The 13,869-nt window shown below is 26.1% G+C and overlaps 1 protein-coding gene across 3 annotated transcripts; it reads right to left on the reverse strand.

Annotated features, from left to right (window-relative positions):
* Nucleotides 1-11: 11 nt before the first annotated feature.
* On the reverse strand, nt 12-9,704 carry LOC105425436 (uncharacterized). Of its 3 annotated transcripts, XM_089073801.1 has the most exons (5): nt 8,407-9,698; nt 5,209-5,547; nt 4,609-4,771; nt 1,670-1,844; nt 12-710 (listed from the first exon to the last, which is right to left on the reverse strand). In XM_089073801.1, the coding sequence occupies exons 2-5, from the start codon at nt 5,221-5,223 to the stop codon at nt 308-310; spliced, it is 756 nt and encodes a 251-aa protein (XP_088929927.1). In that variant the 5' UTR covers nt 5,224-5,547; nt 8,407-9,698; the 3' UTR covers nt 12-307. The 3 variants fall into 3 exon arrangements, with proteins under 3 accessions (XP_088929927.1, XP_088929925.1, XP_088929926.1); XM_089073799.1 differs by having other exon boundaries at nt 4,609-5,547; nt 8,407-9,704; XM_089073800.1 differs by lacking the exon at nt 8,407-9,698 and having other exon boundaries at nt 4,609-6,711.
* Between the last annotated feature and the right edge of the window lie 4,165 nt (nt 9,705-13,869).

Here is a 13,869-nt window from a genome sequence, read left to right on the forward strand (position 1 = left end):
TATAAATAATATGTGGTCATAGTAACTATTTATTTCACTATACACGTTTTATATTTATTGAAATTGTATTATAATTTTTATTGCGTGTGTGTGTGTGTGTGTGTGTGTGTGTGTGTGTGTGTGTGTGTGTGTTTACATTAAAAATATGCATTATTATATAGCTTTCATATTTTAAAAAATTTTACATATATAATTATTTATTTATCATTAGAGACATATATGTATTAACACAAGCGTATTAATTTTGACATTTTTAATTATAATATTTGCAAATATTATGTAGAAATACATATATATGATGTTATATTCATGAATAACCACGATAACCAGATGGATTACCAAGGGAAGTGCCATAACTATCACTACGATAACTATATGGATTATATGGACTCCTTGCTGCGTATGTTGTACCATATCCTCTTCCATCATATCCATCATAACGGTTGTAACCATATCCCAAGTAATTATCGTCATAATCTCTAATACCATAATTGGTAAGATCTCCGTAACCTCCAAGGTTATATCCTCTTATTCCATGATCTCCATAATTTCCATATCCTCCGTAACCTCCATAACCTCCATAACCTCCATATCCTCCATAACCTCCATATCCTCCATATCCTCCATATCCTCCATATCCTCGATAACCTCCATAACCGGCAAGATTATTGTATCCAGGATAATTTCCTACGTTACCATAAAATCCGTATCTACAATAAAAAAAATTTATTTCTTCTCTTTTTCCGTATTCAATTAGGTACATCGCGTAAATAAAAATTGTTGTCATTTTTGTTTTTCAATTTTTTATTCATTTTATTTAGTGTCTTATTTTTCATTCATATTCTTTAATTTTTCATATAAATCCTTAATTTTTTAGTTATTTACATTCGCTTGTGTCTTTAAAAATGGATTAAAAATTAAAACATTTAAATAAATTTTAAATAAACATTTCAAACTAGGTACTTCATTAATAAATGATTTTCACGTAATAGAAAATACAAGAAAGAACGTTGTAAATTTCAAAATATTAATACACCATTTATTCTCTAAAAGATGTTTTAAACATCTTATCTTTTTCAAAACTTTATCTTAAAAAATGTTTCATATGAAAAGTTTATGGAACATTGTGAAATTATAATTATATGTCAATTAAATACATGTCAATTAATTACATGTCAAATTAAAGCATCAAAATTCAGAAAGTATTTACTCAAAAAATACTTTATTATAATGAAAAGCTCTCAAAGTTAGTTACAAGAATATATAATCAGAATAGAAAGTTTCCATTTAAAAAACAAAATTATCTTCCGTATGACGTACACCAAAGCTAAATGACATCACCTTATGTCCCTCTTGAAATCATAAGATATTTGTACGAAATATTTTTGATACAAATCTTGATTTAAAAAAAAAACTAATGTAGAAATATGTCGTTATCAATGTATAAATTAGTCGTTGCAACAATTCAGCAATGTAATAACAAACTCACAGCATTTTGTTATGCTTTGAGTAATTGTGGAGCGTTAACATAAAAATCAGGCTAAAATTGTATTTACCTAATATTAATCATTATTTTACAAAAGCTCATACTAAAATTTATTTTAGACTTATATTTAGGTGTAATTTTTATTATTTTGAATATAAAAAATATAATAAAATTGTATCTTACCCAATATGACTACCATCAACAAGCCCACCTGGTCCAGTATATTGATAACCTCTATATCCTGGAATCAGGTTATTACCACGATATGATGTACCAGGATAAACAGATCCAATGATTCCCGGATGAGTACCGATTGGATATCCTCCAATTGACCCATAATCTTTAGTTATATGAAACGCTAACACAAATATTTTTTTATATTAATAAATTATATTTTATTGAAATTAGGAATTATAATTAGGAATGATATTATGCAAAAATAATTTTTTTTTATTTTATGACTTATAGAACTTTAAATTTATAATATAGTTTCCATCTTTTTCACTTTTTGAAAAATTCAAGAAAATGATAGTTATAAAACTAAAAAAAAATTGATCAAGAAGCACGCGGGTAAAAATCAGAACAAATCAATGTAAATGAATATAAATATTTTATAAAAAAATATCTAACATTTTTTTCTTAACAAATAGATTTTTCTTAATCTATATTGAATCTTACATACGAGAAGAAAAATTTTACAAAAACTCATCTGTTGTTTGTTCTGTAATATATGCACAATGTATTTAAAACAAAATTTAGCAATAAAATATCAGAAACTAGCAATAAAATATCAGAAACTAGCAATAAATAAAAACTAGCATTCATTGCTAGTTTATTTACTCGAAAACAAATTCGACTTTTATCAATCGAACATATTGAATTCAGGAAAGGATATAGCATTAAGGATCATATTCAAACTGCGCATTTTCATCGAGAACTACACCGAGTCAATGTCCTCTTGTTTTGCCGGTGGGCCGGGCTAATACGGTGATTTTTAATAATTAATATCTCGATTATTATTGCGAATATCACAAAATGGTATGAGACTTTTATGTTCATCTCGGTCTTATCTATTTTTTTACGAGCGATGGCAGAAGTCTCGCAAAACACACACACACACACACACACACACACACACACACACACACACACACACACACACACACACATAATATTTTGTTCTTATATAAGAAAAACATTATAATAAATTATTATTTGTACATTAAACATTACTATTAATAGTATAAATATTACATAACTATTATCGATGATACTATTACGATCTTGATCATAGCAAAAAACATGTGATTAAATGAACTTATATGCACAAAATGCATGATAAAATTGTGCACAGTAATAAGTATAATAATTGATTCATATCCAGCATGATGTAAGGTAATAGAGCGATGAGTAATCAGTATATTAAGTAAGTGTGTCACTGCCATTCTCACGCTCTGACTTTGAAAGTCGTGCGCTTCCCATTACAAAATAGAAAAAAACATCACTAATAAGATGCTAATATAAAGAGGCCCCTGAAGGACTTCCTCTTGTAAATGTGATTCACAGAATTTCAAAGAAAATAATTCAATATGTTTGTATCATATTTCTATATTCATTATCTATATTTCTGCATACTTTATACAATTCTTAAAAATTAGACAAGTGTTTTGAAAAATTATTAATATCACATCTAAAATACAATAACTTTATTATATTATACGACAAATAAGTCATTAAATTGTCATATCAAACAAATTTGCTTGAAAACTTTGTTTAAAGTCATGCGCCAGCAATCTCCTTGAATTATGTCGTATTTAATTGATTATCGTTGCAAGCAAAACTACTGCTCTTATCCATAAACAAGAATAATTTCATATTCCTTAAATAATAATAAGATAAATAATTAACGACGATAAATGTAATTATGCATAAATTTAATTATGCATAATATATAAATAAATGTTGATGAATGGATAAACATATTTGCAGGATAACGTAAGATTTAACAATTTAGCATTCTGAGATTACGCGAATTACGCGATTGATTTATTCACTTTTATCTTAAACTTTATATTTTCCAGAAATCGTTAATAGAAATTTCATACTTTTTTTTTTAGATTAAGCAATTACTGAATAGTTATATTAACTTTTATCTAGCAATTGAGAAGTAAATTATTTGGAATCTCAATGAAGATCTAATGCTTTTTCTACAATTACTGCGCTCAAAAGATGTGCAAAATCTATACTTATTTGCTAAATAAAACCAGCACAATAAATGGATTATTCAATTAATTAATAAGCAAGCTAGCTGATAATAACAGGATAGGTGTCTATGCAAATTATACATATTTTCACCAGAAAAATTAATTCTATTCAGCCATTCTATATAATATTGTTACAACTAATGAGAATGTTACATAATAATAATATTAGACAATAACAGGAGAGAGAAATGAGTATCTAAAAAAATTGTATACTAGGATATTTATGCCAGAAAATTACAAAACTTATCTTCCTTTATCATTTGGAAGGTAAACTGAAGGAAATCTTAAATATTATCCCGCAGAAACAATTATATTTTTAAATTAAGTAAATATTTAAATAAACGATAAATATTTTGAACATTGAATAAATTAAATTACATAATATTATTTTGCATTTTATTTTATTCTTCAGTTAATTTTAACTGATCAAATCATCACAGTACAAATTTTAAATGCTTGTAACTTTTGAAGGAATAGTTTAGTAAAATAATTAATAAAGTCTTTCAGATATATTAGAATATTTCAGAGACGTGTTTTCTAAGATAAGTTATAGAGATAATTGCTTTTCCACATATTTCCGTACGGTTAAAATTTTTATTTCTTAATTTAGTTTCCAGATAAATGAGGACGAGATTTTGACATAGATTTAAGGGGAATAAAAGATTTAAAAATCAATTTTTTATTGCATTTTTAAAAATAGAAGAATCTAAATTCTATGAAATTTGAGACAAAATGAAATTGACCAAAATGAAATTAAAATTCATATTGTGTAATTTTTAAGATAATAAGTTATTAAGTATTATGTGAATCATTCTAATATATAGTGCATAGGATATAAAAATAAATATATTGCCTTACTTCGATCGCTTGCAGATGTAATCAAATCTCCATGATTACGAGCATTATCTGAATATACACGCTGCTCCTCCTTTACCGGCGTTAGATTTGTGAGTAATTTTAATTCCGGAGATTCAGCTGCACTACAGCAGTGTATTGCAACTAAACCACTGAAAGTCAAAATCTGTGAAAAACATACATAATATATACACATAATGTATACATAGCTCATGTTTACACACATATATACATAATATGTCTTTCTTCAAACTAAATAATTTTTACTTTAACTTTTTTATCTATTCAAATTCCTCGAAAATATGCAAGAGTTTAATTTTTAAATCTTATTCTACATCTGTGTGTGTATGTGGGGGGGGGGGTGTAATAGGTACTCTAATTCATATTTTGTATGTGTGCAGAAGTGCTTATATACTTTCAAAAACTAAAAGAGTTATAGAATTCGTAATATTAGATAAAAAAACCATTTTAAATTGAGTTTTTATGTTTACTTTGACAGTTCGATTTATAATCGCTTAGTATATATTAATTTTTTTTTTTTAAATCGGAAAAGTTAATATTTTAGAAATGTTATAATAGAATTTAAGTATCTAATCTACTTACAACAAAAAACTTCATATTATTGATGTTACTGCTTGCATTTTTCGGAGAAACACAATGAACGAAATATGTGCAAAGATTATCTGTTCTCGGTGTACAAGATCTTTATATAGCCTTCTCTCTAATATGCCAATATGCCCCTCTTAATACTTCAAGGTGGTCTCGGTTGTTTGAGCTTAGGTCGCTCTTAGGAGCCGCGATGACAAGGACATTAACAAGAATCAGTAAGACACACCCAAAGGTATAGAAATCTTTCCGCTTTACATTTTTCCGCTCAAATACGTACATAGATAATTTCTGATGTATGAGTGTTGTTATATAAGTATCCCGCAAAGTCCAAGTCTAAATGTAAGAATCAGAATATTTCGCAATAATTTTTTAAAGATATTATCATATTATTTCTTATCTCATTTTACAAATAATTTTTTGTTTTGTAATGATGTGATAAATATGTTATAATGTATAAAATGCTAAGATTTCTTTTTAAAATTTACGAACTGATCATTTTCTCACAAATATATAAATATTTTTTAATTTGCAATGCAAATTATACATATATATATTTTAAACATATATATGATTTCTTTACATCAATTAATTTATTTTGTTATTTTGTGTATAAAATATTAAGGCATTGATTCATTTTATATATAAGATTTTTTTTATATATAAGATAATTTTATATATTTTCTTTATATATGTGTTACTAATTTTAACTGTTTTTGTATATATAATCTACATTTGTATATATAATTATGATATATTATATTTTATATTATATTATATTTCATATTAATTATTATTTTTTTAGATTTGTTAAAGAAATTCATTTTTTTATTATATAATTATGTTTAGTATTTTTAGTTTAGTAATTTTTATAAAATTTCAATAATATTTTGTAAATTAAAGCGTTTACGTTTTCTTTTCAAAACATTTCATAATTCCTTTTTTGCCTTTCTTTTATATTTAATTCTTATTTGCTATCCTAATTTCGCTTTTATTTCACTTTCTTACTTATTTTAAGAATAGAATTCTTATTCTAACATATATTGTATACAATATTTTTTTGGAAATTCTTGCGCATAAAGCGCATGTATATCGTAACACAAAAAACCGGAACTTTTGCAACAATCTGAAAGACAACAGACTTTCTCTTCCTAGAATCTTTATCAGCATCTGTGTGTCCATCCTAATTCTGTATTGTAAATGCACAAATATATGCTCTTGAGATACAGCAAACAATTAAAAGATAGTTTCTCAATCAAAGAACAACCATAATTTTTTTACAATAATTAATTTATTATTATAAGATTAACTAATTTTTATTAATAAGTAATTAATAACCTAAATTGTTCTTATTCCAGTATAGTTTATTTCAAAATAAAATATATATCTATTCGTATTCAAAATAAAAATTCATTTATAATATTTTAGTTTATTAAAATATCAAACCAAAAAATAACAAATTAAGCAAATGCACTTAATCATATATCACATCATATTAATCATATGTTCTTTTAACGTAATTTTATTTTTAGATAGATATGTTCTATATACTTTTATATCTTAGAATTAAAATTTATATTAAAATTATAATATAAATTTACATATAAATTTCAATTAGTTATTTTAAAAAAAAAAGATATATATTTTAAGATACATTTTTTTTTTAAATAACTACATTTTTTGAAAATTAGATACATATATACACATGTGTGCATGCATGCCTACATATACATATGTGTGTGTGTGTGTGTGTGTGTGTGTGTGTGTGTGTGTGTGTGTGTGTGTGTGTGTGTGTGTGTGTATATATATATATATTATATGTAAGAAATTACACATTTTTAAAAAATTCGAATTCATTGTAAAGTGCATTTGCAATATTTGTAAAACTTTTTTTTATATCTTTGACGATTTCATATTTAGACGATATTCACTCAGGAAAAAGAACGATTTTTTTCAAGACATAGTTTCATTCTCTTAATGTGCAAGAATGCAGACATGTATTATTTTTATCAAGTAATTTGTGTAAATAACGAATTGTTGTATAATAATGTAAATAATAAATATTATTTTGCAATTTAAAAGTGTAAAGTCTTATGCATTTTCGAAGATTTTATTCTATAAAAATAGAAAAATACTAAAAAAAGAGATATAAAATTTGTCCTTGCGGGAAAAACAATAAAACATAAATTTTTATGTGAGGTGTAACAAAATATGTTGTCTACACTTAAAAACAGTTTTAAATTTATAAAATGTTGAAACAGATTAAAATAGTTGCATTACATTATCAATTATAAAAAATTTAATTCATAGCACTTTACTTTTTCTTTCTTTATATTAACTTTTTCAATATAAATACACATGCTATATTTTGAAATATTATGTATTAATAATATTCAATTTTTAATAGTAATAATGTCTGTTGATATTTTCAATTATTTCTTAATAATTGCATGTTTTTTATTTTTTTACTAGTTTTATAGTTTTATTTTTAACAATTTATTAAAAATTAATGTGTAAAGAAACAAACATATATTTATAAAAGATTGAAAGAGATAACATTAATTAATTTCAGAATTGTTACTAGTATTAAACAATCATATTATTTAAGTAATACTATATCCGTATGTTATCCTATTCCATATACTTTCAATTGAAATGTAATAATTAAAATAATAATAATAATTAAAATTTATTTAATCATTTTAACGGTCTGTATTTATAGCATAATTTGTAAGCTACTTGCATTTATTAATCAAGAACATTAAATATAAAAAACATTACATATAAAAAAAATGTTTTTAAAAATATGAGCTTTTAATTTCTGAATTTAAAATTTATTGGTTTATGTTTAAAACATATTTCAGTTATAATTAATGTCTCAGCTATCATTTTTTATAAATAAAAATGAAAAGTTTTATTCACACATATAAATAAATTAAAACGTGGATCAAATCATGGATTGATCCCTAGCGAGCAGATATGTCGAAAAAAGTCACATGAGCATTTATGGGTTAACATGAATCTCTTAATACACTTAACATATTTGGAAATAATTTTAATCAAACATATGTTTCTTTGTTATACATTAAATAAACATCTATGAAAAATGAAAAATTAAATTATAAAAATAAAAATTATATAATTTAAGAACATTAAAAGTAATGTGTGTTATATCATAATTTTTTTTTTACTCACGATTTTGTTTTACTTATTTAACAACATCAATGTCGAGTCAAAACACCGTGAATATATAGTTATTTTTTGTTGCTTTGCTGCCATTGGAAAAAAAGTAATAACAATAACGTGACAACAAAAATAACAATAATAATAATTCATAGACGCATACTCCAGAGAATACGTCGATAAACGGTGCGCATCTGCAATGTTCCGACGCCGCTCGTCGTCGGCGTCGTGTATTGACCGTGGGGATAATTGTATTGTCGCGTTGCTCGACGACGACTACACGACGACGAGCGAAATCAGTGTGAGCGTAATAATCGTAATACCGACAATAAGCGATGCACAAAGGGAATTAGACACCTATATATACACGCAGAAGCATATTCGCGCGGGCGCTGTGTTGAAGCTGGTGTGAAGCTGCGCGCATGTCTCTCGTGTCTCCGGCCTCTCGCCGGGTTGGCTCTTGTTTAATTATATCGATCTCCGACCATCATCCGATTGGTCCAGCATCCAGAATCCGCCTCCACTGTTCCGCCACCGTACAGAGATAAATCTCATACAAACGTGAAACAATCAGATCATCCGGGAAACCGAAGGGGGTATGAGAAAAGGGAATAGGCTTCATGATGATACCGGATGCTCCGAAGAATGTTGTACTGAATTTTTTTTTAGCCATCAAGCATTTAACAGTACAGCAATGCTTGTCGTTGTCGTTTCTCTTCCGTTACCGCTTGATATCGCTTTTGATCTTTTGAGGAATAAAATGATAATGCGGACATATGTAACTCATGTGTTACATGAATTAAAAGTAATTGAAAGATAATCCGCTTTAAAAAAAAAAAAAGACACATTAAATCGATACTCATATATTGTACTAAGGATAATTGTTGTCGTTTTTCTGCAGCACCAATTGTTTCCCCAATTGTTTATGCTTATTTCGTGAGTGATTATTATGGAAAGAATGCATTTTGACAGTTTAGATATGTATCGTGTATATTGTACGTAACTATGAGTAACTTACAAGTTACTATAAAGTTACTATAAAGTTAACTGTGTAAAAATATTTTATTTCATATTTTTTTCAAAGTATTCTATGACCAATTAAATATTGAAAATGTATGATTAATTTTCTTCATGATAACTATTCATAATAATAAACATATATGTAGCATACTTGTGACATAAATTGATTAATTTTGTTATGTATTTAATTGAGAAATAATTATTCCAGGAAACAAATATCGCATAGTGCCCGTTTGTAGTATCTGGTACAAGAAACATGATATATAAAACGTAATATATATATAAGAAATTAAGTAAAATAATAATGATATGTAAAAAAATTAATATATTTAAATAAAATTAATATATGTATATTATGTAACTTAATAATTTTATAAAAAAATTTCTACGCATTTCAAATGCAAAAATAGATTATTGCAAATAAATTAAGAATAAAAACTTTCAAGATCTACTTAAATCGACTTAGATTCCAGATTTCTACAAGAAATGATCAAAACTCAAGTCTCAATAAAACATTGGCTTATATATTACATATATAAAAACTTATTTTTGTAATGTAATGTTTTAACACTTAAGAAATCAATATAATTCTCAAAAACTTTACTTCTATCCATTAATTTAGTTTTAAAGATTTTGTAATGAAAAATTTCTTAATCGGACATTTTACTTTTGAATTTCTTTAGAAAAATTTATCTTTATAAAATTTTCTTTTTGCAATATATGTATAATTTCAGTAGGAGAGATAATAGGGATTTAATCGATATCAAAAATATTGATTATCGAATTATTATAAAATCACGTTGAAAGTCTACTAATTTAAGTACGTAGCTAGTGATATTCGATTATTCGAATTTATTTCATACAAAAAGATTTAGCAACCAAGATCTTGCTGCGGGATAAATGGCCTTGATATTGTTTATGAAATTTATTTTAAATTTACATTTGTGAAAAATATGACACTAAATTGATTAAAATGTTCATTGTAAAAAAAACAAAGATAAAAATATTTTCCATCTCACTCTATTGTAAAACGCACAACAATACTCTCTCTGTGTGTGTGTGTGTGTGTGTGTGTGTGTGTGTGTGTGTGTGTGTGTGTGTGTGTGTGTGTGTGTGTATGGTGTGTGTTTTATGTTAATGTGTCTATTACAACATACAGGATGGACTATTTTAATTTATCCTGTTAGTTTATCAAGCAACGCTAATTTTTTTTATCTTGCATATCTTCTTGTTAACATATGTTTCCGAAAAACTTAAGCCTTTTTCTATTGTTATGACATCGAACTGACGGATTTTACAAACATTTTTATAGCCTACAGTCACACTCAGATTGGTCATGCCTTTCTTTAATTGATAAATGCTGAGATCAGTAACGCAAATAACTATACTATACAAAACATGTTTTATAAAAAATAATTTTCAAACGCCTTTCTAAAGTCTTGAAGAGATCTTTTGATTTTTTTTTAGTCAGATGTCAAAGATGTCAAAGTCTTAAGATATTTTTTTAGTTAAAAAATCTTAAAAACATCTGTTTTTTAAAATATATTTTAGACAGATTTATGCGTGTCATTTCAGATAATTTCTTATAATAAAAATAATGTTATTTGTCATGAATGTCTTTCAATAATGTCAAATCAACAAGAATATCATAGATATTAAATGGCGAATAGAGTCTTAGTGTCGAATAACTTTTCTTTCCATTTTCCTTGAATATATGTTCATTGTAAATTCAAGCCAAATGCTTTATATAAATTACATGTCGTTAAATTGACGAACATGCAACGTAGTCCGCTCAAAGTAATACTTGAATTCACTTCTTAAATCGATGATGAATTTTTGATAATTGATTGAAAGAAATATCAATTAATATTTACAATTTCCGAACAGAACGTTAAAACACAAAACTTGTTTTTCGATTTATATTTTAAATTTCACAAGGGCTATAAAAAAATCTCGACAGTCAGTCCATTTATGAATGAATTAGTATTATGTAGTCTTATCGAAACTTTGCAACTTTTATTTGAAATGTTTTTTCATATCTTTCTTTTTCGAGATCTGCCTGTATCATTTAAATGGACTCTATATATAGAGTGATTCCGGACTATTGCAACAAACTTAAAGAAGTGCCGGAGCTTCTTAAATCGAATAATGTTTTGATACATACTTCGCGATAAGTAATTGTTCCGAATTTATAGATATAAATTTAAAAAAAGAAATCATTAGATCCCGTCTGCGGAACAATATCTTCTATTATCTATTGTTTGAACAATTCTTGTTAAGTAACTCATATCCGGCAATTTTTTATTTTTTTAAGACACTAGACTTCGAGCATTGTTGACAATTGCATATTTCAAATGAAAAATATGGTTTCAGAACGGTCATTTCATTTTTTAAGTGTGTTAATATACTATTGTTCAATTTAACGAAATTACAAATTCATTAATATTTCATTAACATTTTTTTATTACAATTTCATTAACATTTTTTTAAGTTTTGTGTCGCAATTATCCGAAATCACACACATACACACACACACACACACACACACACACACACACACACACACACACACACAAGAATCATCTAATATAGATTTAAATAAAAAAAGTAGTAAATTTGATTAATAATAAAATTATAATCTTTCTTTTAATTATAATTTAATTTCTTTAAATTTCCTGCTTTTAATCAAATACTTTTTATTGCCTATAAAGAATAAATAACATTCGTACTAAAAATAATAATGAAAAGGATAATATTTCAATGAGAGATTATATAGAGAAGAAAGAGAGAATCGAAGAAGAAATATTTGAATACCAACAAATAATCGAGATTCATCAGGACGCATCGTTTCATTACAAGGAAATTAAGAATAGAATGAACTCACAGCAATCTCGCTATTCACGCTAAACCGCGCGTTCATTTTTCATTCTTATTCACTAAAATTCCCTTTCATTTCCTTGCAAAGCAACACATGATTGGTTGTGCAGTTATTAAAATAAAATATATGCTATATTTTTTTTTCTGTTGCTTTTTCATTAGTTTATTTTCATTATTCATTATATTGTTTCGTATTTAATCATGTCATGTTTAGCTGCATATATATATTTATAAAAATTCAGAGCGTAATATCTATAAAACTATACTTATAATTTATAATTATATATATATATATATGTATATATATAAAATTCGAAGTAATTTTAATCTTGTAAATCAAAAAGGGCTTATGGTTTTATAAATATTGCTCTGAATTCTTATAAATATATACATATGTTATAAAGCGTTACAAAGGTATTCATTACTTATTTGGATATAAAAAAAAAATTGTATGACTTGTTAAAAATTATATTTTAAATTCATGAAAATAATTCTTCTCTATAAATACAATAATTAATTTATTATTTGATTTTATAGAATATAAAATTAGAGAATTTGTATACGTATTAAACAATCCATTGAGATAAAGTCTACCATTGATAATTTCAAGTATATTAAGTTTATATTTTATTTTATACAAATTTTTAATATTTATATGCATTGAAATAATTACCGTAATAACCGGGTATTTTGAAAACAATGTGTGGTTTATTAACTTAATATTGATAAGTACATATCATGTTAAGCGTGCGTGTGAGCATATATATGTAAGCGTGTTACGACAAATAAAATTCCTTGATGCTTCTTTTTACTGAGAAGGTGTAAATTTAAATGAGATCAAAAAATGTATATGTAATTCATTAGATCAATTATAATTTTATAACCTTTATTTATACAATATTCTTAGACATTTTTCCATGTTTTACTGTAATGACAAAATCGGTATATCCTAAAGGTATTGCGTGTTTATCCATCCACAGGAAGCGAAACTTTCAACTGTACAAATGCAGCCACACGTGCGATTTCGCATAGGGGAGGTACAGAGCCGCATGGGAAAGGGAAGGTGGCCGAGGGTGGAGAGATATCTCTGTGGAAGGGAGTATTCCCCTACTTTGGTTCTTCGCTCTAGTCAGCACGAGGTGAGAGAATGGAGAACAACCAGGTGATTCGGACGCGCGTGCCACCCCGTAGAAACTGATATTCTCAAGTTCGCAAAAATCATTTTCCGAGCCGTCTTCGAAACGATTTCGCGCTGCGAATTCTATCTGAAAGATAGACCTGTAGTATAACTTCAGTTACAATAGTTAGAAATTATATTCTTGTGAAATTATTTACCGGAAGTTAATTCGGAATGGTAATATCAAGTGAAAAATATATTTTTCGATCGAATAATAAAAAAGAATAATAAACAATAAGACATATAAGGATATTGAAGAATTACGAAACAGGCAAGGATAAGCAGATTCAAACTCAATAATTTTTGATAGTCGGACATTTGGGTTTATAAATCTGTAGAACACTGCATTCAAGAAATTTGGATAAAGTTACGTTTTGGTTTCTACAAAGTTTAAATTTTGG

The sequence above is a fragment of the Pogonomyrmex barbatus genome, unplaced genomic scaffold (assembly GCF_055798465.1).
Source record: "Pogonomyrmex barbatus isolate J1 unplaced genomic scaffold, ASM5579846v1 scaffold15, whole genome shotgun sequence".
Taxonomy (NCBI): Eukaryota; Metazoa; Arthropoda; class Insecta; order Hymenoptera; family Formicidae; genus Pogonomyrmex; species Pogonomyrmex barbatus.

Excerpts from the sequence above, each read along its gene's own strand:
- LOC105425436 (XM_089073799.1), bottom strand. The coding sequence starts at position 4,831 with ATGTGTGTAAACATGAGCTATGTATACATTATGTGTATATATTATGTA. Across the intron at positions 1,845-4,608 it reads TACATCTGCAAGCGATCGAA|CGTTTCATATAACTAAAGAT; the intron begins GTAAGGCAATAT and ends TATTTGTGTTAG. Across the intron at positions 711-1,669 it reads GTTGATGGTAGTCATATTGG|ATACGGATTTTATGGTAACG; the intron begins GTAAGATACAAT and ends TTTTTATTGTAG.